This window comes from Mauremys reevesii, linkage group 1 (assembly GCF_016161935.1).
Source record: "Mauremys reevesii isolate NIE-2019 linkage group 1, ASM1616193v1, whole genome shotgun sequence".
In the NCBI taxonomy this organism is placed as follows: Eukaryota; Metazoa; Chordata; order Testudines; family Geoemydidae; genus Mauremys; species Mauremys reevesii.
Genome location: NC_052623.1, coordinates 33,986,568 through 34,012,265, shown reverse-complemented (window position 1 = coordinate 34,012,265; position 25,698 = coordinate 33,986,568). Strand labels below are relative to the sequence as shown.

At 44.1% G+C, this 25,698-nt stretch overlaps 1 protein-coding gene and 1 long non-coding RNA gene across 4 annotated transcripts in view; one reads left to right on the top strand and one right to left on the bottom strand.

Moving 5' to 3' along the window:
* The window catches only part of MTMR2 (myotubularin related protein 2), a 73,650-nt gene that overhangs the window by 18,844 nt on the left and 29,108 nt on the right, over window positions 1–25,698 (top strand). For 2 of the 3 annotated variants that reach the window (XM_039521020.1, XM_039521021.1), the window contains one exon: window positions 7,627–7,732. In XM_039521020.1, coding sequence (XP_039376954.1) covers window positions 7,627–7,732 — 106 coding nt within the window. Of the gene's footprint in view, window positions 1–6,130; window positions 6,155–7,626; window positions 7,733–25,698 lie in introns of those variants that run through there. The other variant, XM_039521022.1, reaches the window with a different exon arrangement.
* Window positions 147–25,181, bottom strand: LOC120396104. The gene is made up of 4 exons (XR_005592983.1): window positions 24,962–25,181; window positions 22,966–23,047; window positions 3,508–3,596; window positions 147–815 (listed from the first exon to the last, which is right to left on the bottom strand). It is a non-coding gene; the product is annotated as an uncharacterized LOC120396104 (long non-coding RNA).

Below are 25,698 nucleotides of genomic sequence, written 5' to 3'. Positions count from 1 at the left end.
AGGGGCAGGGATTCCAGGGGAAGTCAGGGGACAGGGAGCAGGGGGGCGTGGATGGGGCAGGGGTCCCGGCGGGACCATCAGGAATCAGGGTGGATTGGATGGGGCAGGAGTCCCAGGGAGGGAGGTGGATGGGGGTGGGTGCCAGGCCACGACCGCCTCCCCTAACCGGCCCTCCATACAATTTCCAAAACCCGATGCGGCTCTCAGGCCAAAAAGTTTGCCCACCTCTGGTTTAGGCCCTTAGTAAACTGCTAAAGGGGAAACATGTATTGAACAGCAAGGTGGACTTCTTGTCTTCTGGTCAGCACTGGCTGGATGGAGCAGAGTAGTGATATCTCAGAGGAATGGGTTCTGTTCTGATATGACCCAAACTTTCTTCAGTATTTCTTTTTCCTTCTGGGAAGGAGAGAGAGGAGCAGGGAAGAGAGTTGAAAGGGAAGTGTTGCCATCTTGGATGTTGAAAATGAGCAGGGAGTGCTCAATAACTCTGTTTATTTATGCTTTAAAAGAAAGTACACGAGGTACTAGAAGTGCTCCTATGCATGGCCCGACTACAAAATTCAAACCAATTGGATGCTAGTTTTCTGGCATTTGGAATTTCCAAATTAAATTGTTTTTGCCACTAGTCATGATTAATTTGCAGTTTTCACCTTGCATTTTCAGGATTGCACATAAAGAGAAACTTTGAGGAAAAACAGGAAGAGAGGAAATGGAAAGTATATTCTGCAGTGCTTCTCTCCTTTATGACCTCTTCAGCTGAAACAACATAGCACAGTGCTGCATTTTATCACCTGTTTTCCATATCAGTTCAGTGGCTGCAGAAAGAAAATATACAGTTTGTTAAAGTGAAAATGTGTGAGCAGCTTATACCAATTAGTATCCGAGCAGCTGTCACACCTCTGCAAGCAAAAAGCAGCTATTCGTTGCAGCAGCAGGCAGGAACATTCATAAAGAAAGCATTGGCGAATCAATCTGGCGTCTTATGAGGTTATTTTGCTTGCTTTCCTCATGAGAATGAGCCTGGCAAAGATTTTCAAGCTTAGGACACTAAATTTGGTACCCAACATATTTTTCAGTCACCCTAAATGAAAGTGGCCCTACTTTCAGAAGTGCTGACCACCCCCACCCATCCCATTGAGTTCACTAGGAATTGCAGATGCTCAACACCTTTGAAAATCAGGTCAAACTTATATTTAGGAGCATAAATAAGGATTTAAGAGACTAATTTTAGGCACTCAAGTTTGAAAATTTTGGCCATTATTTTTTTCTTTCAGAGAGATGGAGGCATCTGTCCCACTCTCTCCCTTCAGAGGCTGAACAAGTATAGCAGAAAAATAAAGTTTCGGACGGTTTCCTTGGGAAACACCCCATCCCAAGCTGCACAGGGTTGGTTGAGGCTATTGGTCTGCCACATGTGTGCTTTCCTGTGTTTCTGTTGATCAAGAGGTGGAAACAATTAAGATGCTGCTTCGGAAATTACCATTATAGTAATTACAAGTCCTGATGGCTGATTCATCTTACACAGTTTCTCACAGGGACAAAGTAGTGTTATGACTTTATTCTAAATTCTTGCCAAAAGTTGTCACAGTGCTTGAGCTTCATATAAATCGGTAAAATTTGTTGCCACAACTTTATTTTCAAAACCCATGACCTACGAGGAAAGGTTATGTTGTATACTTGGGATGTGAAAAAAACCCATAGGTTTTATTTTCACAGAAGAAACCTTTCTGGAATTCCCCTAGGATATCTATTTCCTTTTTAGAAAAATCTTAATTTCAGACTATTTAAGTACAAAAGATATCCAAATAGATCAATTTACCTGCTACAGGAGAAGGCTAGGTACTATATGGGGTGAGATTTCATTACTGCTTAAATAGTGTGGCAATCTGCATCAAGTTTAAATTTTCTTTTTTCACCTTCAAGGTCCGTCATAGTTTGACTAACTTCAGCTTCTATGTCCTTCCTTCCTTATCTGCTCTTATTCCTTATTGCATCTTCCCATCTTCACACTGCCAGATTGTATGCTTCTTCCAAACAGAATCGATGCTTTCTTCTGCACATGGAATGCCCTTATTGAACGAGTCTGGAGGGCCGAAACCCCCTCCTCCTTCCAATCCCTTTTACAAGAATGTGAACTAATAACGGGCAAAGCAAATAACTGATAATACATTTTTAAAAATCACTGTATGTTTTATTTCTGTCCTTCACCGTTTGTATGTGGCTTGCTTTTTTAGATTGTGAGTTCTTTGGAGCAGGGACTGCATTTTATTATGTTTGGAAAGGATCTAGCCTCTTGTGGGTAATCCTAGTAATGATCAGCACCCTACCAACAGCTGAGCCACTGAATTTAGTTCTCATTATAATTCCCTTATTAATTGCATATATCTGCTCCCCATAGCCCAGGGCTCAATAATGAGGGTAAATATTAAAAGAGGGCATTGCGGACTCCATCCTCTGGTCAAATCTTGGTCTAATTTATAGTTAGAAACCTGGCCTTTAGAAATGCATTTAACTGTTCTGCTAATGTAAAATATAATTATCAGGATGAGGAGTAGACTGTACATCGGTGGTAGGCATACCCCCAAACTGCTTGTGATTGCAGGGACAAATTAGGATCGAAATAGCAAGAATACCCTGTATGGTCATTCTTGGTCATTTCCCCAACAGTGCCTTAGAATCACTGCGGGGATCTCTGTTCCCATTTAATAGTGGTAGCAAAAAGGAAGTAGGCAGAGCAGCTGGGTTTTGGAGCTTGGGGTGAGCAGAGGTTAGGAGGTACTTGGGAGACTAAGGTGCATTCTAAAGGATCAGTAATATAATACTTAGCACTTCCAAAGAGCTCCAGGTATTTTGAAAACATTAGTGAATGTAGGTGCACAGCATCCTTGTGAGGGGTCAGAAATCTAAGTATCCCCATGGTGACGTAGCCCCATTGACTACAGTGGAGCTGTGCTGATTTACACCTGCTGAGGTCTAGCTGTTAGAGTACTCACACATACATGGCCATCCCATTTTTTGGGTGCCCCTTCGAAAATTCAAAACCAGCAATTACACAGGACCATTAAAATCCACAGCCACCCATCCGTACGGTCACAATTCACCCCCATCCCATACTGCCATTATTCCCCAGGTAACAAATTCCTCCCTGACATCGTCATCTCAGCCCCTCCATAAATACCTGCAAAAATGGACAGTTTTACAGTGGGTCTGGAAGGCTAACAAATCCCTGGGAGTGAAGGCGCATTGCAGAATCTAAGGACCCTCATAGAGAGTGCCCGGGCAGCAGCTCTCTCTGTTCCATATTAAGGAATCTCCACCTCGAGTGCCTCCACTGATTGTAACTGCAGTAGTGTGGAGCAAGAAGAGAGGGGGTCTGCTGGGTAGCCTAGACCCATGTCATTTAATGGTTCAAACAAACATCTTGAACTGAACCCAGATGCCCACAGACTGCCAGTGCAGCTCCCAGAACACTGGTAGAATGTGCTCCCACTGCAAAACACCACATACCAGGCAGGGCTGGATTTACACCTTATGCGCCACTAGGCACAGCATCTTCTTCGGCGTCCCCCCTGGCCCACAGCTGACCTTTGTGTTTTCTGTAAAAAATGAAACGAAAAGAAATATAAACACAGCCTCCCCAGGAAGGCACAAGACCCTCTGCCATGCATGGTGCTCCCTGCCTGAGCTGGGGCACAGCCCACCTGTCCCAGGCAAGATGCAAGGGGGGACTGTACCTCTCCACAAGGCGAATGGTCCCTGTGTGTCTTCCATCCCTATCGCAGCTCGGTCTGCCTGTGCAGGTGAACGGGGTGCTGGCCACACCGCTCCCTCTCTCTCCCCTGCATGGGGCAGGGGCAGCGGACGGGCGAGATTGGGAAAGGGCTGGGATGCTCCCAGCTCTTTCAGTAGCTGCCCCGACCATCCGCGGCTCACAGCGCCCCCAGGCTGACTTGGACGCTCATCCTGCTCCAGCCCCACATGCTGGGCAGCCACCAACCCGTGCCAGTAACCTGGCTGCCCGCAGGGGAGCTGTATGTATTGACTTTTAGGCACCCCTAAAATGCTGGTGACCCTAGGCACATGCCTACTGTACCTAATTGGAAATCTGTCCCTGATAGGCAATTTGCCAATTTTCAGCCTAAGCGCAGCTTCTGAATGAGCCCAAGCAGAGTGCCGTATAGTGGTCTAATCTCAGGGTGGCAAACGGGCGGCTCTAGGATTTGCGCTGCCCCAAGCAGGGCGGCACGCCGCGGGGGGCGCTCTGGCGGTCGCCGGTCCCACGGCTCCGGTGGACCTCCTGCAGGCACGCCTGCGGATGCTCCACTGGAGCCGCGGGACCAGCGGACCCTCCGCAGGCACGTCTGTGGGAGGTCCACCGGAGCCACCTGCCGCCCTCCCGCGGGACGCCGCCCCAAGCGCGCACTTGGCGCGCTGGGGTCTGGAGCCGGCCCTGGTGGCAAAGGCTTTGATACGCTGGAGAGACGACAACACAGAGAGGTTAAATAATTTGTCCAAATCTCACACAATGTCTGTGGCAGACCTAAGAACATCTCAGTTCTTCTCATTCCTGGTCTGTGTTAGCTGCAAAACTATCTTTCCTTTCAAGGAGTATTAGGCCACATGGCTTCAGGTTTTTTTCACATAGGAGAACTCCACATTAGCTGAACCACTGAAGGTAATAAATGTTGTGTGTAAAGGGACATCGGGTTAATTAGTTTGCTCAGTGGAGCCATGTCAACACAAACCTGACTGATACTAATAGGAGGAAGAATGTCATGAGCCAACTGAGTTTAAGTTCTTTGTTAAGTCAGTGTTTGTTCCTTAGCTTCATTTCAGTTCAGTATTAATGATTGATGAGGTGAATAGAGGCACTGAGCCAAACACATGCAACCTGTGTATACTCTTCAGAGCTGCCTAATCCAGCTATGTCATAAGTGTTGTTTGCTGTGTATGCAGGGTAGGTCTTTCAAAAGTGCTCATGTTGGCCTAGCTCTGCTGTCACTGATGTTAAGCCAATGAAAATTTTGCTTAGAATGTGCAAACATTTACCTGCATTAAAAACCATTTGGGACTAAGCATGATCAACAAATACGAAATGCTCTTACAATCTCAACTGAATGTCCACTGCCTTGTCCCTTAGGTAGTCATTTCTCCCTGTGCAAAGTGAGCCTAAAACTCTAACAGCCAGATTTGGTAGCATTTTACTTACACTTTGGATCAGTGGACACACAATGCAAGGCAGTGGAGAATTTGGCCCCTGCCATACAGGTCTGGACTCAGATGCAAGGAATTGAAGAAAGGAGAACTGGAAGTGATATTAATGATGGGGACTTTTGCATATAAGTGACACTTTATGGGATGACTCCCATAACTGAAATGTTGATGCTGATGGGGAGGAGTCTGCATAGGTGGTGAGAGAGGAGGGTTAGAAGAGGTAGCATTGTGTGCCCCAGGTGCGTACAGTGCCAGTGAGCTGATGTCTGTAGGTCCTGCGCTTTATTGGCGGATTTCTTCCCCAGTGTTTTTTCCCTTGGAACCCCATAGATTGGATCAACTACTCCTATGTCTGATTAGGAGTAGCGGGGCTAGGGGGAACCCGGCCCTGCCTCTACGGGTTGTTCCAGCCCAGGCCTGTGAATTGCACAGTCTCTATAGGTGTTACTTGTAAACCGCCCTTGACCGACTACAGCCCCCTGGCTACTTCCCCCTAGCTCCCTCTTCTTCTTTATCCTTTTATCCATCCTCCCTCCTCCTCTGATGCTGTGCTTGCTTGTTGTATTATTTTTTCTCAAATCCTCCAGTAGTACCACCCTCTTAGTCTGTGTGTCTCTGCTCCCCAGCTCCTCCTCCTACTGAGCTCCCTTTATACCAGGTGCCTTGATTAGCCTGTCCTGATTGCCATTTGGTGCTCCAATCAATGTAGCTCTCTCTTAGCCTGCTAGAAAAGTTCTTAATTGGCCCTTCCTGCTAGCATGCCATGGCAACTGCCATTTTTTTTGGTTCCATGGTGGTTTGTTGCTTGAGCTGCTGCCTGGAGCTCCTCTGCTCTCTCCTCAAGCCTCGGCCTTGCTCCATCACACTGTCTAAAGACCTGATCCTGTGAACCTTTGCTCGGGATTTGTCCACACACAAAGTCGCACCAGATGAACTAAAGGTCTGATTATTATTTTTTTTTTAAGTTAAACCTTTGTAAATCCCTGGGTGGATACTTGGAAGGCGCAAGCCAAACTGATATAAAACAGGCTTAAACTGATTTAAGAGGGTCCATCAAGGGGTTTGCACTGGTTTAACTAAACTGGTATAAGTAAATCAGTGCATGCTGTGTAGACAAGGCCTTGCACAAGTAAGGCCATGCCTAAGTGAGGGAGTGTTGTGGGATTGGGCTTTACATTATTTTTTTTCCAGGACTTTGCTTCATTTATTGTCTGTGAAGCACTGGATGTACAAGTGATTCAGTGATAACACCCAAAATACAGCATTGCCTTAGTGTATATTAATTCCCAGAACTAAGTAGTTTGGAAATGAAGTGATTGGCAGTCCAATGGTGTACAGTAAATTAACCACACTGAATTGTTCATCTCAAGTTCTTATTTTAAATAATTTATTCTTGAGTCCATTTCTGAAACTTCAAATGAAAATAATTATTCGTCACCTAGTGGTAGGATAAAAAGTTACCATTGCATTTTTATCCTTGTAGCCAAATTATTTACTCCTAGCCAGAGCCACATTTGCTGTAGTAATCCCTCGCTTTTTTTTAAATGTCACCTGTGTAGGCTTTCCCCAGACTTGAAAGCAGGGAAATTGAATGTTTTTTGTAATTTGATATTTGTTTGTTTTTACCGGTGAAAGAGTCAAGTAGCAGGGGGGAAAAAAACCCTGTGAGATAACTAACAGGTCTCCAGACCTATCGAAAGCCTACACCTAGATGTTTCCAGCATGTGATGTCACATGCTCAACTAATACAACAGCTGATGGTGACATTAAGGCTGGACTTTAGCCCTTGGCCGAAGCTAGGTTTGGCCCCTGCAAGCTATGTGTGCAAGTTCTTTCTCCCTACACAGAGCCCCACTGAAGTCAGTGGGGCTCCATGTGGACGCAAGGTTCCACCCATACGGAGTTCATTGCTGCATTGGGACCTTTATGAGTATCATTGGAGGTAGGATCTTTTGCTACAGTTGCACAGCACTTCAGGAGTGCTAATGCTAAGTGTAAACTGTTGAGGTTAAAGGGAATGTTTCAGCTTGAATATACAGTGCAACAGTACTAATTTTATTTATGCACAGCCATACTGGAGGGGCAATATAGAAAAACAGGATGATGCCATGATGTTATAGTTTCTCAAATGGTGCTGCATGTCACCAGGGGTGTACGAGGATCTAGGGAAAGAGCCTGTGGTAGTGCATGAGAGTTATACTAAAACCCAAAGGGACAAAGTTACAACTGATGGAAGAAACTTTTCGTTTGTTCTGATTTCATTTTCCCAGCTTCCATGGTAAATATATGGTCAGGCCGGTAAATCCCATAGTAACACAGTAACATCTCTTATATAAATGTTGGAAATTGAGGCTTTTTGCTTTAGTTCGACTCAGAAATACACAAGTCTGACGTGTATTTGTCTCTTTATAGTGCGTCCACCTCTCACTCGGACCAGTCAGTGCATACAAAATCTGCTTCGGTTGTGTCATCAGATTCTGTCTCCACCTCCACAGACAACTTTTCTCCAGATTTGAGGGTACGTATTCCCTTTTTTGAGGCTACAGTGAGATCCCAAGTACATTGTTTGGTGGTGGCGCAAGACTTCAGCCTCCAGATTAACAGCACAGTTTATTTAGCAGGAGCTGGAGAGGGACACAGAACCCAACAGCTGAAATAGGAATTAGTTTGATCTCTACACCATTGCTTCCTTTGTTACTGAAAAAAAAGTCTTGTAAGTGGTCCCACATTTGGGACCAGACTTTCAAAAGAGTTCAGCTTCCAGGAGTTCAGTCCACCTAAATAAGGGCCTGATTCAGCACCCAGCTGCTCTCACAGCACCTTAATTTGGTGCCTTGGTGGAAGCTGATCCTCTGAAAATCTGGCCCCCTGAGTTATTAGTTTTCAAATGATACCTCACAAGGCATATTTTGTAAAAGATTATTGCAATGGCGTGTAGAGTGTGAACATTGGAGTGTATTCCATCAGAGGGTGCTCAGCACTTTTGAAAATCAGACCATTTATTTCGGTATTTAAAATTGGTTATACATTTGCTTAAAGTGTGTACTGGTTTGAGATAGATTTTCATGTACCTATAATGGGGGATATTGGTAGAACCATTAATAGCTTTCAAAGTATGGCCACTACTTTGTAGTTAATATCATTTTCATTATTTTTAGTATTAATTTATTATTTATATGACAATAGCATCCAGATGCCTCAGTCAAGATCATGGGCCCATTGTGTAAGATGCTCTGTGAACCTGTATGAAGACATGATCTCTGCCCAAAGAAGAGCTTAAAGTATTGCCAAAAGTATTAAAAATCATGCATCTTCCTTAAAAATCATGGGATTTTAAAAAAATAGGGATCCACTTATTTTCCTTCTAGTTTCTTTTCTATTCAGTGTTCATGTTCTCAAGCTTGTCTGCAAATATAAGGTCTAGAAACTTTTTTTTTCTAAATGAAAGCTGAGATTTTCATAATCACAAAACTCCAGGAACTGGGGCTATAAAACAAACACCATATGCTCACAATAAAATTGTAAGAGTTGGCAAAAGCAACACAGGCCTTTTTCTTTTTTATACTGTGGCTTGTGTTAAGTTTAGTCTCAGTGCTGTTTTGGCGAGTGTAATTTTTTCCACGGCTGGTATCTTTCCGCAGCTAACAGAAAATCCCCTAGTTTTACTATTACAAGGACTTGATTGTTTCCATTTGAAGAAGGTACTTGACTCTTTGAGGCTTCTCAGCCATTTGTAGTTAAACATTAGGCTGCAGTTTGAAAATTGAACAAATGTTCCTATTTTCTGATGATAATTTTCATGTCTTTAGTATCTTCCATCTGAGGATCCCCATCTGCAACACAAACACTCATGAATTCATCCTCACAACAACCTGATGAGGCAGATAAATATGTAAATATATAGCTTCCCCCACTGCAAAATAGGGATGTTGAAATAAGGAAGTTAAGTGTTTTATTCATGTTCAGAACTGGGACCAGATCACAAGACAGTCTGATTCCTGGTCTCATTGCTTAGACCATGCCTAAGATTGGAAGCGCCGTTACAACTTTAACTGCAATTATATCAAATTCTTATTCATTCCCTCAATTCAGACCATGCAACTCCCACTTAAATTAACCAATGTTTGATTTGTATGTGTGCATGCCTGTGTGTGTGTGTGTGTGTATGTATTGTGACATTGCACTCTATATGATTTTATGAAAATATCCTAATGAGTGTAAATATAATGTAACTGGAATATGCTTCATGCAAAAGGTTTCTTGTAAGGTATTATTACAAAGCTTATAATCTACTGAGTGTGGTCATCCTATTTGTATAAATGTATCACTCTTGTATCTGAAACTAGAAAAATGAAATATAACTCTGAGGTCCTATTGTAGTTATACAAAGTGTGGGCCATTAATGGTGGTTTGGAATCTAGATGGCTTCCAGCAACCAGGACAATTGACTGTGGATGGCTCTGTTTGCTTGCAGGCCTTCCTGTGAGTCAGGCTGGGAGGAACGAGGGCTTGAAGTCTTGCAGTGACATGTGATCATGTCACCTGAACTGGAATCCATCTTTAACCTGGTGCTTTTCCATTTAGAAAGAGGGGTGGGAACCCAGAGAGGGACAAAGGATTCCCGCCTTGTGCAAAAGATATATAAGAGGGTGGAACAGAACAAAGGGGGCTTCAGTCATGAGAAATCCCCTAGCTACCACCTGAGCTGGAACAAGGGCTGTACCAGGGGAAAGGATTGTGCCCAGACTAGGAAGGCATCCAGTCTGTGACAGAAGCTTATTAAAACATCTCAGAGGGTGAGATTTTCATCTGTAATTACTTTTTTACTGTATTAGGTTTAGACTTGCGTGTTTTTATTTTATTTTGCTTGGTAATTCACTTTGTTCTGTCTCTTATTACTTGAAACCACTTAAATCCTACTTTTTGTATTTAATAAAATCACTTTTTACTTATTAATTAACCAGAGTATGTATTAATACCTGTGGGGGGAGGGCAAACAGCTGTGCATATCTCTCAATCAGTGTTATAGAGGGTGAACAATTTATGAGTTTATCTTGTATAAGCTTTATTCAGGGTAAAATGGATTTATTTGAGGTTTGGACCCCATTGGAAGCTGGGCATCTGAGTATTGGAGACAGGAACACTTTTTAAGCTGTTTTCAGTTAATCCTGCAGCTTTTGGGGGACGTTGTTCAGACCTGGGTCTGCATTTGTAGCAGGCTAGCATGTCTGGCTCAAACCAGGCAGGGCACTGAAGTCCCAAGCTGGCAGGAAAAATGGGCTCAGAGGTAGTCTCGACACATCAGGTGGCAGTCCCAAAGGGGGTTTCTGTGATGCAGCCCGTCACGTGTATTTATGTATGTATGTATGTATTCATTTATTCTTGGGCTAAAACTACACAGATGATGGAGAGATGAGTGGAAAAAGCAGTAATGGACATTAAAAAGAAATTTCGATTGGACCTCTTTTCCTCAGCTGAAAGAATTCTCTTTAAATGGTTACTCTACTTTTCTGTCCTCATGCACAAGTTTAATGTAGATCAGCAAGTACTGTTGCCATTGAAAATGCTGTAAACACCTACTGTTATCTTGGAGATTATCTTCCACAAATGGAAAATCAAACAGTACTTAACAGATTACTAAATACTGCTCTTTTAGGATCCAATCCTCTAAAGTGCCTGGTGTTTTTTTCATTCCATTCACTGAACTGGATGTTGAGGTCACTCAGCACCTTAGAGAAGGGGGCCCATCAGTGGTACCGCTTTAATGAAGCCTAAGTCATGAAAGGAGGAAAATATCAGTAAGTTTACTAAACAGCCACTTTTGATCCCTTGTGTTTTGATTGCACCAGAGACTGTATTTTCCCAACATTTCCCTCTTGAGCAATTATTATGATGGAAGGAATTCTGCATCTGTCTAAATCTGAGATTGTGAAATCTGGTTTGTATGTGGGTACTTTTCCATCTCTTGGACCTTGCTAGCTGACCTTTTGATTTCCAGCTTCTCTTCTTACCAGAAGTGGTGTGATGTTACCTTATTTTAGTGACAACATTGGCAGCTGTCTTGGCAGATATGTCCTCTCAAGTTTCATACATCTGTAGGTTTTTTTGGTTTGTCTTTATTTTTTGCTGACCACGAAAAAGACGGAAGAGTTTGCTCAATGGCTCATTTAATTAAATCAGAACCAGAGGGCAAAGGGGTTAAATATGCCACCCCTCTTAGGTTTTTGGCCTGTAAGAGTGAGCATATTTTCAAAGAACCCAGCCTTGTTCTAGATTTTATTTTTTCTTTAGTGCATAGTGGTTTCTGCTGCAATAGCTAGTACTTAACTGCATGCTTTTGTGATTCTATAAAAAAATAAATAGATTCTCCCCTCCCCCCATAAAATGCAACATTAGGGATGGGTATTTAAACACACATTCAAAAATAAGGTCACCATGGCAGTATCACCTCAGCTACATTAAATACACTTCAGCCAAAATGTACAGGCTTATTTACAATCCTCACATCTCACACTATATCACATGTACACAATCCTCGCACTATATCACATGCACACTCCAATTCCTAATTTTCCCCCAAATGCCACTTCCCCTACTGTAGCCCAAGAGCAGGGAGTAAGAGAGTTAGGCTTGGCTACACTACAGAGTTTTTGTCGACAAAAGTCAGCTGTCATCAACAAAACAGTAGAGGTGTACACACTACAATGCTCCTCCTGCCAACAAACTTTCTCGCTTTGCCGACAAAGTAAAACCACCGTGATGAGAGGCATAGAGCTTTTTGCAGCAAAGTTACATTGATAAAGTGTCAGTGTAGACACTGGTTGGTTATGTTGCTGTAAATGGCCTCCAGGAGGCGTCCCACAATGCCCATCCTGACTGCTCTGGTCAGCAGTTTTAACTCCACTGCCCTGCACCTAGGTACACAGGCTTCTGTCCCTCCCCCTTTAAAGGCCCAGGAATTTAAAAAATTCTACTTCCTGTTTGCTCAGTGTGGACAGCTCACATCGCATCTTCCCAGCTGACCATGGCAGATCCACAAAGCAAGCACTCTCCTGCTTAAAGCACACCTGAGTTGTTGGATCTGCTGGGTCTGTGGGGAGAAGAGGCTGTGCAGCCCCAGCTCCGCTCCAGCCATGGGAACTTAGATACCTATGGTCAGATTTCTCCTGGCATGTTGGATAAGGGCTACAGACGAGACACACATTGGTGCCATGTGAAGATAAAGGAGCTGAGGCAGGCGTACTGTTAGGATATCGATATTCAGGCCTGTCTGCAAAGGCCTATACTTTAAGAATTTAGGTGTATTCTTATCACTTAGCTAGTTACAGAGGTATAAAAGAGAGAATCAAAATTACTGTCTGCCTGTGTAAGGGCCTTCTCTTACTGTGACAGTATGAGGCCCTGTTTTTAGGCTAAGGCCTTCGGCTGAGCAGCAGAGGCAGCCATAAGCTGGGAAGTGTATGGTTACATCCTCACATTCCAAACTAGTCACACTGAAATAAGGTGCTATTGGGCTGTTAGGACTATCAGGACAGGATTGTATTCCTATCACCTTCAGAGAAAGGGAAGAGCCTAGAAGATGTAAAAGGAAACTTCGTTTGATAGCATCCTGTCTGGCAAGAACTCACTTATCAATAACTGGGATGTGAAATCCTCATTTCTGTATTGTTCTATCACTGTAGTCTCCACTTCCCTATTGTTTGTCTGTATAATCTCTCTCTGGTTCTGTGATTGTTTCTGTCTGATGTATAATTAATTTTGTTGGGTGTAAACCAATTAAGGTGGTGGGATGTAATTGGTTAAATAATCATGTTACAATATGTTAGAATTGGTTAGTTACATTTCAGTAAAATGATCGGTTAAGGTATAGCTAAGCAGAACTCAAGTTTTACTATATAGCCTGCAGTCAATCAGGAAGTAAGGATGGTGAATGGGAACAGGGAATGGGGGTCGGGGACTTGGAATCATGTTTTGCTAAGTGGGGGAATGGGAACAGGGACACAGGCAAGGCTCTGTGGTGTCAGAGCTGGGAAAGGGGACACCGAGGAAGGAAACTGGAATCATGCTTGCTGGAAGTTCACCTCAATAAACATCAAATTGTTTGCACCTTCGGACTTCGGGTATTGTTGCTCTCTGTTCATGCGAGGAGGACCAGGGGAGTGAGAGGGTGAAGGAATAAGCCCTCTAACACGTACAGGAAGGCAAGGGAGTCAAACCGTTGATCTGGTGCTGTGGCAAAGACCTGCTACTTCTATAAGGAGTTGGACGCCATCCTCAGTGTCAAGCCCACCTCCGCCACCAAGAGCCCTGTGAATACTTTGGCAGGGCTGGAGACCGCGGACAGCGGACTCAACCCCGAGGACAAAGTTGTGGATGAGAAGGTTGAGTTGGAGGATGATATGAAGCACACGGCAGGGTCGTCTGGTGGTGCAGTGAGTCAGGACCTTTTTTTCCACTCTGGAGGGGTCCAGTCAGTCCCAGCAGTCCATCTCTGGTGCACATGAGGCAGGAGAGGAGAGGTCTGGTAAGTGATCTTTTGATGCTGCTCGGTTACATGAGGTAGAGCTGTCCTTTGCTCTGTATATTCTAGAAGAGGGTGAAGGGATAGGAATGTACAAGACTAGCTGTGTTTGTGTGCTTCACATTCCCTTGTGCAGCTAAGCAGTGCTGTGGAACAGTGTGTTAATGCACACTGAGATTTCACAGGAAACTTCCAGAGAGATCTCTAGGAAACTTTCCTGGAGGTACTCGCCAATCCTCTGCTGGAGGTTCCTTGGCAAAGCTTCCTTGTTCCTTCCCCACATTGTAGAAAACTTTCCCATGCCATTCGGCAATCACTTGTGCCGGGACCAAAGCGGCACACAGGCGAGCTGCATAGGGACCTTGTCTGACACCACACGCATGCAGGAGATGCACCCTTGCATCCTTGCTTACTCTCAGGAGTGACATATCAGCTTCAGTGACCCCCGCCCGTGGAAAAGGTGTCCAAATTTACAATATTGTCCCTCGTCGCCTGCAGTGATCCCCTTTTAAAACACTGAGATCCTTTCCCCCATTTTCAGTGCTCTCCCCCCGGGCTGAACTCACCATGTTCAGGGTGTTCGCCGAGCTGTGTACTTGCCAACGGACAGTGAGAAACTGATTCATATTTTTAAAAAAGGTGCATTTTACTATAATGATTTGATGCTGTGCGTGCACTAACAATCATGCTTCTGTTTATTGTTTCTTGTACTTCTGCAGATGTAGCCTTCATAGGAACCCTACACACCTGCGGAGCACCTCCGCCAGATAAGGAGGAGACCAAGGAGGAGCAAAGAGGACATGTTTCGAGAGGTGCTCCAATCCTCAGAGGCCAAAAAACAAGAACGCGGGGCGTAGAGAGAAACTTTAAAAGAAAATGATGGACTAGTACAGAAAGGAGGAGCAAACTGAGATGTTGAAGTCTCTAATCAAGCTGCAGGCTGAATTCATACGTACTCACACCCTCCCTCCCCCTGCAGCTGATACAGAACTACTTTCCATGCCATCCCCAAACTCCTCCCACACATTCCTTGCAGCATCCCAGCCTGTCTCAGTACCCTGTTCACTCTACTCCTTCGGACAGATGCCAAAATGATAGCTGGACTTGCATGCAGCTATAAGAGCCTACACTGCCCTTCATTGTTATCTCCCTTCCCACCAAGCCTTTTATGTGTGTTGTTAATTGGTATTTAATAAAAACATACTCTCTGAAAGATAACCAATCTTTATTTGTCTCCTACACATCTGTAGTTGCTGCTGGAATTTATACACAGTGGCAATTTGATCATTTACTGAGTACAAATCATGGTCAGGAATCATCAACATTTTCATGCAAGGCAGCAAGTTAACAAATCATGGAAGAGTGCTGTATAGAAAGACCCGTTACTGGAGCTCATTGTCAAAATGGTGCCTCAAAGCCTCCCTGATTCGAATAGCCCCCCATTGTGCCCCTCTAATAGCCCTGGTGTCTGGCTGCTCAAAATCAGCCATCAGGTGATCTGCCTCTGTGCTCCACCCCAGAGGCAACTTTTCACCCTTAGCCTCACAGATATTAGGGAGTGCACTGCAGGCTGCTATGACCATGGGAATATTTTCCTCATTTAGCTCTAATCTGCTGTAAAGGCAGTGCCAGCGTGTTTTTAATCTGCCAAAGGCACATTCTACGGTCATCCGGTACCTGCTCAGCCTATTGTTGAAGCGCTCCTTGCTGCTGTCCAAATTTCCCATGTAAGGCTTCATGAGCCATGGGAGTAAGTGGGGACGCTGGGTCTCCCAAGATCACTATGGGCATTTCAACATCCCCCACTGGAATCTTCTGGTCTGGAAACAAACCCTCTGCTTGCAGCTTTTCATAAAGGCCAGCGTTCCTGAAGATGCGTCTGTCATGCACCTTCCTGGATCACCCCACGTTGATGTCAATGAAACAGCCACAATGATGTGCAGTATGATAGAGAAGTATCCCTTTCTATTGATGTACTCCGTCGCAAGATGGTCCAGCGTTAAAATTGGAATATGCATCCCATCTATCGCCTCACCACATGCAGGAATCCCATGCTGCAAAGCCATCCACCATTTCACACACATTGCCAAGAGTCACAGTCTTTCGTGGCAGGATGTGATTTAATGGCTCTGCACACTTGCATTGACGCAGTCTGAACGGTGGACTTCCCGACTACAAATTGATTCACGACTGACTGGTGGTAGTCTGGAGTTGCCAGCTTCCACACAATGATTGCCATGCACTCCTCCATTGAGAGAGCAGCTCTCATTTTGGTGTCTTTGCACCCAGTGCTGGGGCGAGCTCTGCACACAGTTCTAGGTGTCTTTCCACTTCCTAAAGTTCTGTAGTCACTGCTCATCATCCCAGACCTGCATAAAGATGCAATCCCACCACTCAGTGCTAGTCCAAAAGCGATGGTCCACCATGTGCAGCTGCTCTGAATGCCAAAAGTAGCCTGGTGTTGTTTCTTTCCCTGGCACACCTCTGATTCCTGTTCAGATTGGGTGCTCATGAAATACTGCATGGCCAGTCATGATGCATTCATAAGAGTGACAACAACAGTGGAGAGCAGTGGGACAGAGATGGTGGGCACGCAGTAAATGGGTCATTGAAAAATGCTGTGAAATGCAGTCGGAAGCCTGTGGAAAGATGGGATGGAAAAAACTGCATCATGGGACATTGAACGCGCGCTCCTGATACACTGCGATCCACTTCACCTTCCCACAATTCCTAGCGGCAGAAACTCGCTGTGGCAAGTAGCACAGTGGGATAGCTACCCACAGTGCACTGCTCTGTTTGTCAGTGCTAGAGCACCAACTGTGGACGTGCTCTGCTGACAGGTGGAGTGTTGTGTGAACGTGCACAAGCAATGTACTTATACTGGTTTTTGATTGTCGGCGTAATTTGCGTCGACAAAACTGTAGTGTAGACAAGGCATTAGAAGCCACAGATACCAATCTCTGCACACCTTTAAAATGAGTGAAACTGCTCTGGTAACCTATCAATAGGTGCTTCTTCCCTGTTCAGGATGGGGAGTGGGGCTCCGTCCTTCCCGCAGCAGGAAGGTTGGGTAGGACATTCTGCATGGCTGTCTAGCCCCTGCTATGCTAGCAGCTCTTGTCGTTTCTGCCAGTGAGTGAGGACATGTTTCACAGTGGTCCCAAGTGCCCCAAGGGAAGGTCCAGTTCAGGGGCTATCAAATGGCTCATGGAATCTATTACTTTAGATACAGAGTGTTCATATAGTCATTAGGAAGGCCCATCTCAATCACTGGCTCCAAATGGAACAGAAGTAGCTGTATGTAGCTTTATAACTTGTCTTGAGTTCCCAAGATGTCAAGAGAAGTATACACAATACCTCCTCACTACATCATTTACAGGACATTTCTGGTTACCATTACTTTTTCCCCTTTGTGTTCTCAGTTTTTATAAGCAACCCGAGTAGCACAGGACTATAGAACAAATAGTGCTAACCGTCCATTATTTGCCGATTTTAGAATGATGAGCTACGAGAGATGAAGGAATGAATGCAGCTATTTTTATTGCTTGAATCTGGGGTCCCCTAAAACAGAAAAACTTCTGTTCATGGCTACTGATTTTTTTTCTATCTGTCTATAAAAGCAAGAGTTTTTGTTGCTATTTTTACTTTACTCGCCCCAGCACTGGGTGCAAAGACACCAAAATGAGAGCTGCTCTCTCAATGGAGGAGTGCATGGCAATCATTGTGTGGAAGCTGGCAACTCCAGACTACCACCAGTCAAAAGATTTTTTTTTTTTTTGCTTTACTCTGATATGCTTGGAGTCTCAGTTGCAGCCATCTTTATAACACACACACAAGGCCCTTTTGTCCCTTTCCACGCCTTGGACGTATCTTCCGTGGAAGGTGAGAGGATGACCTCCATGGCATTATTCCCCCTCTGCTTTGCCTGACCACTTGACAGTCTCTCTGGGGGGGATTCCCGGTGCTTGGGCTCCATGCCTGGAGAGGAGACCGTAAGAGTCGGGACTGCAGGAGAAGGGGAGACTGCTGCTCTCTGACATCATTCTCCCTTCTCATTGCATCCCACCAAAAAGGCTCTTATCGTTTTACTTGCGTGCCTTCCCCAGCCATGTTGTGGAACCACGTCCCAGCCTGATATTTCTCCATACGGCAGGTTCAGGGGGAAAACATGTAGCCGCGGAGTACCCAATGTCATGTTCTCTGAAGCCAAAGAGGGCCAGGTGGGGGTCAGAAGCACTGGTACATAGGAATTGCTATACTGGATCAAAATCAAAGCCCCATCCATCTGGTATCTTGTCTCTGATAGCGGCCAGTGCCAGATGCTGTAAGCACTGGTTTCCAAACTTTTTGTATTGGTGACCCTTTTCACACAGCAAGCCTCTGAGTGTGACCCCCACCGCTTATAAATTAAAAATTAGGGAGGGTTAATGTAATGGGGGCTCAGAGCTATCAGCCTCATGGAGTTGACAGCTCCTGATCCCCATGTAATCACCTTGCGACCCGCTGAGGGGTCACGACCCCCAGTTTGAGAGCCCCTGTGTAGAGGAAGGTATAAGGGAGTAGACCACTACACAGTAAGCAGAGGAGGGGTAATCTGCTGCTGTCCTTATCGCTAATAGTTAGAGACTGACGTAAGCCCTGAAGCAGTAGGTTTAATATTCCTTCCACAAAATTGGTTATCCTTGATCATTCTGGATGTTCTCGATATCCACATAAATGCCCAGCCCCTTATGGAATCTTGTTAAGGTCTTAGGCTCAGTGACTTTCTGTGGCAATGAGTTTAATCACACATTGTGTATGGGGAAAAACATATTTCCTTAAGTGGTTTTGAATTCCCCACCTTTTAATTTCACCAAGTGTCCCCTTGTGATTGTGTTATGAGACAGAGAGAACAGAAGATCCTGATCTCCATTTTCTAGACCATAGAATATAGTTTTATCATGTCCTCTCTTATTCATCTTCTTTCTAAGGTAGATAATCCCAATCTTTTCAATCTGTGTTCATATGAGAATTTTTCCAGTCACCTTGATCATACTTGTCATCCTCTGAACCCGCTCTAGTGCTGCAATATCCTTTTTTGAGATGGGGTGACCAATGCTGCACACAGTATTCCAGATCAGGCTGCACTATTGACTTATATAAAGGCATTTGAAAATTATCTGTACCATTTTTTTTTCACATCCTAACATCATCTTTGCTGTTTTGGCCACATCTGTGCACTGTCGCACAAGCCAGAGTAGATGCACAGGGCTTCCACCTAGATGGTCCTGAGATCTGAAGGGAACTTGAGGGAGCATCTTATTTATTTTCTATTCTGAAAATCTTCTGTCTCTGTGTGGAATCGCTTACGTGGGAGACAATAGACACAAAATGATTGGGGCCTGTGATGGTCTTATAAAGAAGGTGCCTTGTAGGAGCATTTTAAAAAAGCATCTTTCAGATTTTGAAGTGATTCTGTCACTCACTGAAAATGCACTTGTGGTGTGTAACTAAAGCATCACTGCTAGAATAATCTGCTACATGGATCTATCACTCCTACCTCTGCTTGATCTCTTGCTCTGCGTATGAGTCAGCTCAATTCTAGAAATTAAAGCTCTGTGGCAATGGAAAAACACTCTATTGTAGCTTCAGCAAGGCAATTTGCACTAGTTCTTCCTGTGGGGAATTTTTAGCAGAATTGATTTGTGTTCTCCCCTGTGGACTCCTACTTTTCTCTAGTCTCTCTGTGCCTGCAGACTTCTTCTGGGCAACAATTTAAGTGTGTGTGTGTGTGTTTGTGTGTCTTGGAGGTGAGGGGGCAAGAGAGACTATTACTAGTGATTCCTACAGTGTGCGTTTTCAGTATTCTTAAGTCTTTGATGCATCTTATAACTTATCTAAAGCTTTTTATAGTAAACATTTTGATACCTGGATCTAAGATTAAATCCACCCTTCACTGCAATTTACAGAATTTTTCACTTCATAAATCCAACATTAAGTAATATTTAGCTGCTACAATCAGCAGTATTAAGCTGTATGCATTGTTGGATTGTCTCTTGACTAAAGAAGCTTAGAATCTGATGTAGGGAATGCACTTTCCCCCCTGCCACATGTATTAGCGTAAGCCATCAACCTGCTACCAGACAGGAACAGAATTAATTCAAAGTGAAAATCCCTTGGAAAAGCCATGATGTTTTGTATAGTTAGGGTGAGATTTTAAAAGGCACCAAAGTGACTTAAGTGCATAATGGGAATCATGCTCCTAAATCCCTTAGATGCTTTGGAAAATCCCCCTAAATGCTTACAATCATGTATGTTTAGCTATTGTACATCTCACTAGTCATTTTGTAACTAGTGCTCTGTCATCCTTATGGGATACATTCCTAGAGATTGGCACCTCCACTTGGCTCTTCACTCATAGGAAAATGCTTGGTTCACTACATTCAAACTTTGGAGTAGTTCTTGGTAAAAGAATCGAATTCACTCCCAAGGTACCACCTGTAGGTAGAAAGCCATGGATAAGGTGGTATGGAAATTGTCAGCAAACTCCTCTGAATAGTCGAATGTTTGCCCTTAATCTGCATTAAGGCCTGTGTGTTCCTTTATGGACTATAAAACTGGGAGGAGCAGAGCTGTTTTTTATGGGCAGGGAATAGGACCCATAACTATGTTGCTGGGAAGTGGAAAGAGGAATGGTTTACTGGTAGTATAGTCAATATTAACCTCCCAATGAAACCTTATGAAGCAGGGGATTGCTCGCTGGAGCTATGCCATCAGTGATGAAGGCTTGTCCAAAATATCGCCTGGAGCATTATGCAAGGTGGACAGATTCAACGTGAACCCTGAAAATGATGGCTAACAAAGGCTGCAGGGCAGCAGCTGCACCTATCTACCTGAGGCCAAGGAAGCCTCTGAGAAAGACTCAATGGCTCGGGTCACACAGCGTGAAGCCAGTACTGATAGACCAGGAAAAGAGTCGCGTTACTGTGCCTCCGTCTCATCCCAGTGGGTCGAAGTATTTCCCGGGATAATCGTTCACTCTGGGTTTTTTGGACCATGAATAACCTAGTACTCAGCACCAGAGTTAAAGCCCCTGCCTTACTTTCAGCCGTAGATGCCTTGTTGGTGCCATCTCCCCACAGTGCAAACGTGACGGGTTTGTGCCAAAGCCCCTCTGGGGATGTGCGTCCTCTGATGTTGGCAGGCACTGTGACAATGCATCCAATTGTATCTGGGGTTTCCAACAGTCCACCAAAATTGCAACTTGGAATGTTGCAACTCTTCACAGGCCTGGTCATCAGGTCGCTGTCTCACGCGAAGTGGACCGGCTTGGTATATCGATCACAGGCCTAACAGAAGCAAGACTGATAGATCACGGACGTCACAAGGTGGAAGATTCTTTACTTCTGTATTCTGGCGGCCCCAACCATCTATATGGGGTAGCACCACTTCTGCAAGGTGAGGCCAAGTCCTCACCTGGACACCTGTGTCTCCTTGTTTACTTACTGCACGTCTTAAACATCGGCATGGTTCCTCACTGTCATAGTAGTCTATGCGCCGACAGAGGAATCTGTTGACTCCGTTAAAGATCATTTCTACGATCAATTGGAACATTTAGTATGCACAGTCCCTCCACATGATAATCTTGTGATCCTGGATGACCTAAATGCAGTTACTAGCTCCCTGCAAACTGGGTTTGAACAGGTCATTGGTCGTTATTGTTCAGGCACACCCAATGGTAACTCTTGCCACTTGCTTACATTCTGTGCCTCCCAGAATCTTTCCATTCTTGGGTCATGGTTCAAGTGGCAATGCATACACCAGATATCATGGATCTCTCGTGATGGTGTCACTCAGAAGGAGTTGGACCACATCATTACACATGATAGGTGTCTCTTCGCCTCTTGTAGATTATATTGTGGTGTGGAATGCGTGGAGAACACAGATCTAGTGATCAACCGTATGGTGTTGATGCTCCAACGAGCACGTAAGCCCTCTGCAATGATGAAGAAATTTGACATGGATGCACTCTGTGTGCCGGTTTTAGCCAACAGGTTTTGTATTGACAGATTCTCAGCTCTAACTAATTTGCCAGACGACGTGGAGGTTGCCTGGTCCCTGATCACTTCTACCGTCAACCAATCTGCTGAGCAGACGATTGTCTATAGGCATCCAGCACGCTGACCATGGCTATCAGAGGAGGCCTTCCAGATAATTAAACTGAAGGCTGCAGCCCACAAACGTGGTGATAAGCGCACTCGTAATCAGCTGAAGCGAAAATTTAACACCTGCGATCGTGAGGCATATTATAACCAAGTGGTGGATGATGTTGAATTTTGCTTAGCCAGGGGTGACTTGAAGCCGGCATTCCAAGCCATTCTCAACCTCAGCAGTCAAGAGGTAGTCACTACAAACAGCATCCTGAATGACAGCCAAAGCCATCCATGTAAATCAGATGATGACATTCTCTCACACTGGATGGAACGCTATCACAGTGTCCTGAACCATCCTCCAGTTGCTGCTTGTTCAGAACTGGATGATCTGGCAGTCACTGCGGTTCTGGATCCAGACATTTGTACTGATGCACCAACATTGGATGAAGTGAAGTGTGCCATCTCTAAACTGAAAAACGGATGCACAGCCAGTGCTGATGGCATCCCCTCGGAGCTGTTAAAATGTGCTATTGATCCTGTAGCAGAATCACTTCTGGCCATCTTTCGTTTGATGTGGAGAACTAGAACCCTGCCAACCTTTATGCATGTTTTGCTGGCACGCCTGGCACCTTTGCTACATCGGAAGCGTCGTCCCCAACAGTCAGGCTTTACTAGGAACAGGACCACCATAGATGCCATTTTGGTCCTTTACTTGTTGTCAGAGATACATCGCAAGTTCAGGAAGCCCCTGCACTTAGTGTATGTTGATCTTAAGGTTGCATTTGATTCAATAGACCATATTGCGTTATGGAAAGCCTTAAAGGGTGTAGGTGTCCCTACCACTCTGCTGGACTTGATTTGAAAGCTTCATAATGGAACCATTGCCTGTGTTCGCCTGGGGAACTGGATGTCAGCGTGTATTAAATCAGTATCTGGTGTTAGGTAGGGTTGCATTCTGGCCCCTGCACTCTTTTGTCGGGCACTGGATTTCATAATGCAGCATTCCGTCTGGTCCATAGGCATTGAGATCTCTTGCTCACAGACCTGTCTACGCTGATGATGTTGTTCTTTTAAAGGATATTACCTCACCAGCCTTACCTCTTTAATGTAGGCAAGGCCTTTGGGAAGCAGCCAGTCACAGCAGTTGTTTTTTTTTCTCTTGCTCCTCTTTTTCTGCTTCCTAAATAGAAGATAAAGTTGGTCAAATGGGACAGGCATTCCCCCCACCAAACTCTGTCCTGCATCTGGCAGGAGAACAGGCTGGAGTGGGAACTGGACTTGCATTCTTCTCTAGAACAATAAGCTATCGATGAACAGAGATGCAAAGGACTGAGTGGTTACAAAGACTGAATTATGCTCTTGTCCCTCAGCACACTCATTTCTGGAATGGCATGCTGGTGATGAGTGAGCAGCCTCTGCCTATGCAATAGTGTTTTTGCTGAGATAAGGCTCAAGTCTCCAGCGCTATAAATATGGAATATTTCATGAGAGTTGCCATCTCATTTTTCAGCTGCCTTGTGATGGGGAAGATTTTGCTTGTTTGAGCAGGATTATCCTTCTCATGTTTTCCCACCCTCTTTTTATACCTCCATCATTATACACCAGCCAGACTTCAGGTTGCAGGATATTGACTTAATGCAAATTAGATGGGGGGAAAAAAGCCAGACGGGGTCAATTTTCTGTCTCTGTTAGATGAAAATAATATCCCCTGAGCACTCATCTGGTCAGAAGACAGCAGAAGTGGCTAACATTAATATACCTGAATGTTTTAATATAAACTAATGTAAAATAAAGAAAAAACTCTGGAATCATTTATGATTGTCATCCATAAGGAATAGAAACCTAAAGAGAATAAGCAAATGGCCTTCAGATATTTCTGCTGATTTTTTCTTAGCTGCAAAGTTCCTGAATTCTCCTTTCTGCTGAGTAGAACTAGAGAAGAGGTTATGTTTTTTCCAGATAAATATTCAGTATGCTGGAGTAAGAAGCCAACAGGAGTGCAGTACTGTACTCTAATAAGAGTCTTCATAAGGGTGACTGCATTCAATACTTTGCTCAGATTTGATTTTCTGTGGGTTTAGTTGTCTTTGCACTAGGAGTGCTATTTTTTCCTCCTCTTTTTGCATGTGGTATATGATTGTAGACAAATAGTTGTCATTTCACATCTGGAACTTCTACTTTACTTAGCGCTATTTCCTAAGTGAAATTAGTACCTTGATCTGAAAGCCAATTTTGTATGGTTTGGCATGGTTTGCAGAGTTTATCACAAACGCTCAATCAACCAGAGCATTGATTTTTACTTTTAATTTTATGTTACTTACCAGCTCATTCACAAAAGGTAAACTTATCTGCCGCAGACTGGAGCTTTGGACTTCATTAATGTGCATTTTTAGGATTAGTTTATTTCTTTCATTGAGAGCTTTAATGGTTTAACCTATCACTCTAGGAATCTGTTTAACGAATGGAAAATAATTAAAAAGTGGATGCAGAAAGGCCATGTCAAAATATATTGGATAGCCGTTGCTCATGAACAGAACAGTTGTCTCCCAAGACACCATTGGAGCTGAAGAAAGCTCTGTATTAAAAATCTTGAACTTGTTTGAATAGATATTTTCTGTGATATTCTGTGCCAGAGGGGCTGACATGTTGAGTAGGTGATGGCTTGCAGTAGGAGCCTATTGAGACAACTTTGGAAGGACAAAGCCACATAAACTTGCAGAGAGAGAGGAGACCATTCAGCTCCCATTTTGTGGCCCTTAACAATGAATTCCTTTGAATTTCTAACCCTCAGCTCACATTCACATGTCAGTTTGAAGGGCCCAGAAATTACTACAGCCCAAGAAATGACTAAAGTGCCTGCACAGCTGGGACTGGGAGTGGGTGGATAGGGAGGTTAGTCATGAAAAACAAAACAAAAATAAACCAGGAAAACACTGCAGTGAGACTTATGTTCCCCTCCACTGGAAACCATCTTCATTTCCTTGGTGGTCTTAGTTATTTAAAAAGAACCTAATCTTCTGGCCATAAACCTTTTTAAAGCTCTTCAAGCCATGGCAAGTAGGCAAGTGGATTTTTCAAGCCTTGTTATACTTACATGAAACATACAAGACGCAGCGGCAGGTGAATTTTATTTAGTTTGCTTGCTTGCTTGTGTTTGTTCAAGGCTTGGAAAGCTATCACTGGAAGGCACTTGCATTGTGCATTTTATCAGATGGTGGTTCTCCAGAATAGAGAGAGGCACAGCCTAATAGTCTCTGGCTTAATTATAATTGGAATGAGAGTTTTGTTATCTTAAAGCAGGTTGAGAGAATGTCTTCAGCCTGATGTTCTGTTCTAAACTGAATGGAACGCTGTGAGAGAATTCCTGTGGGCAGATTGGCCATTGTACAGAATGTTGGATCCCTTGGATGTACCATTTTGAAGTGATCCATATGCCTTTGCTGTTTTGTTCAATTCCCATTTTCACTTTGTAACAGCCAAAAGATTAAGACACTGTCATTTCCATGGGATTAACGACATGCTGGGCTGAATGGTTGTATTCAGCCCATCTGGTCATTAATCCCCAGAAAAGGCCCTATGGCACAGTCCTGCAGTCGTCCTGCCATTATGCTCTATAGATAGTCTGGTTATGGTATCCCCAGTGATTCTAAAGTAATCCACAAAAGCCCATTTTACTCACTCAGTTTATAATTTATTACATTTTCAGTAAGAAACATAGCACAAAAATCCTTCCAAAGTGCCATTGAAATAGTCCTAAATGACAGCAGAAAATCTCTCTGAAGATGTACAATATTTGCAGAGCACTGTGGGATTTATCTGGTAAACATAATT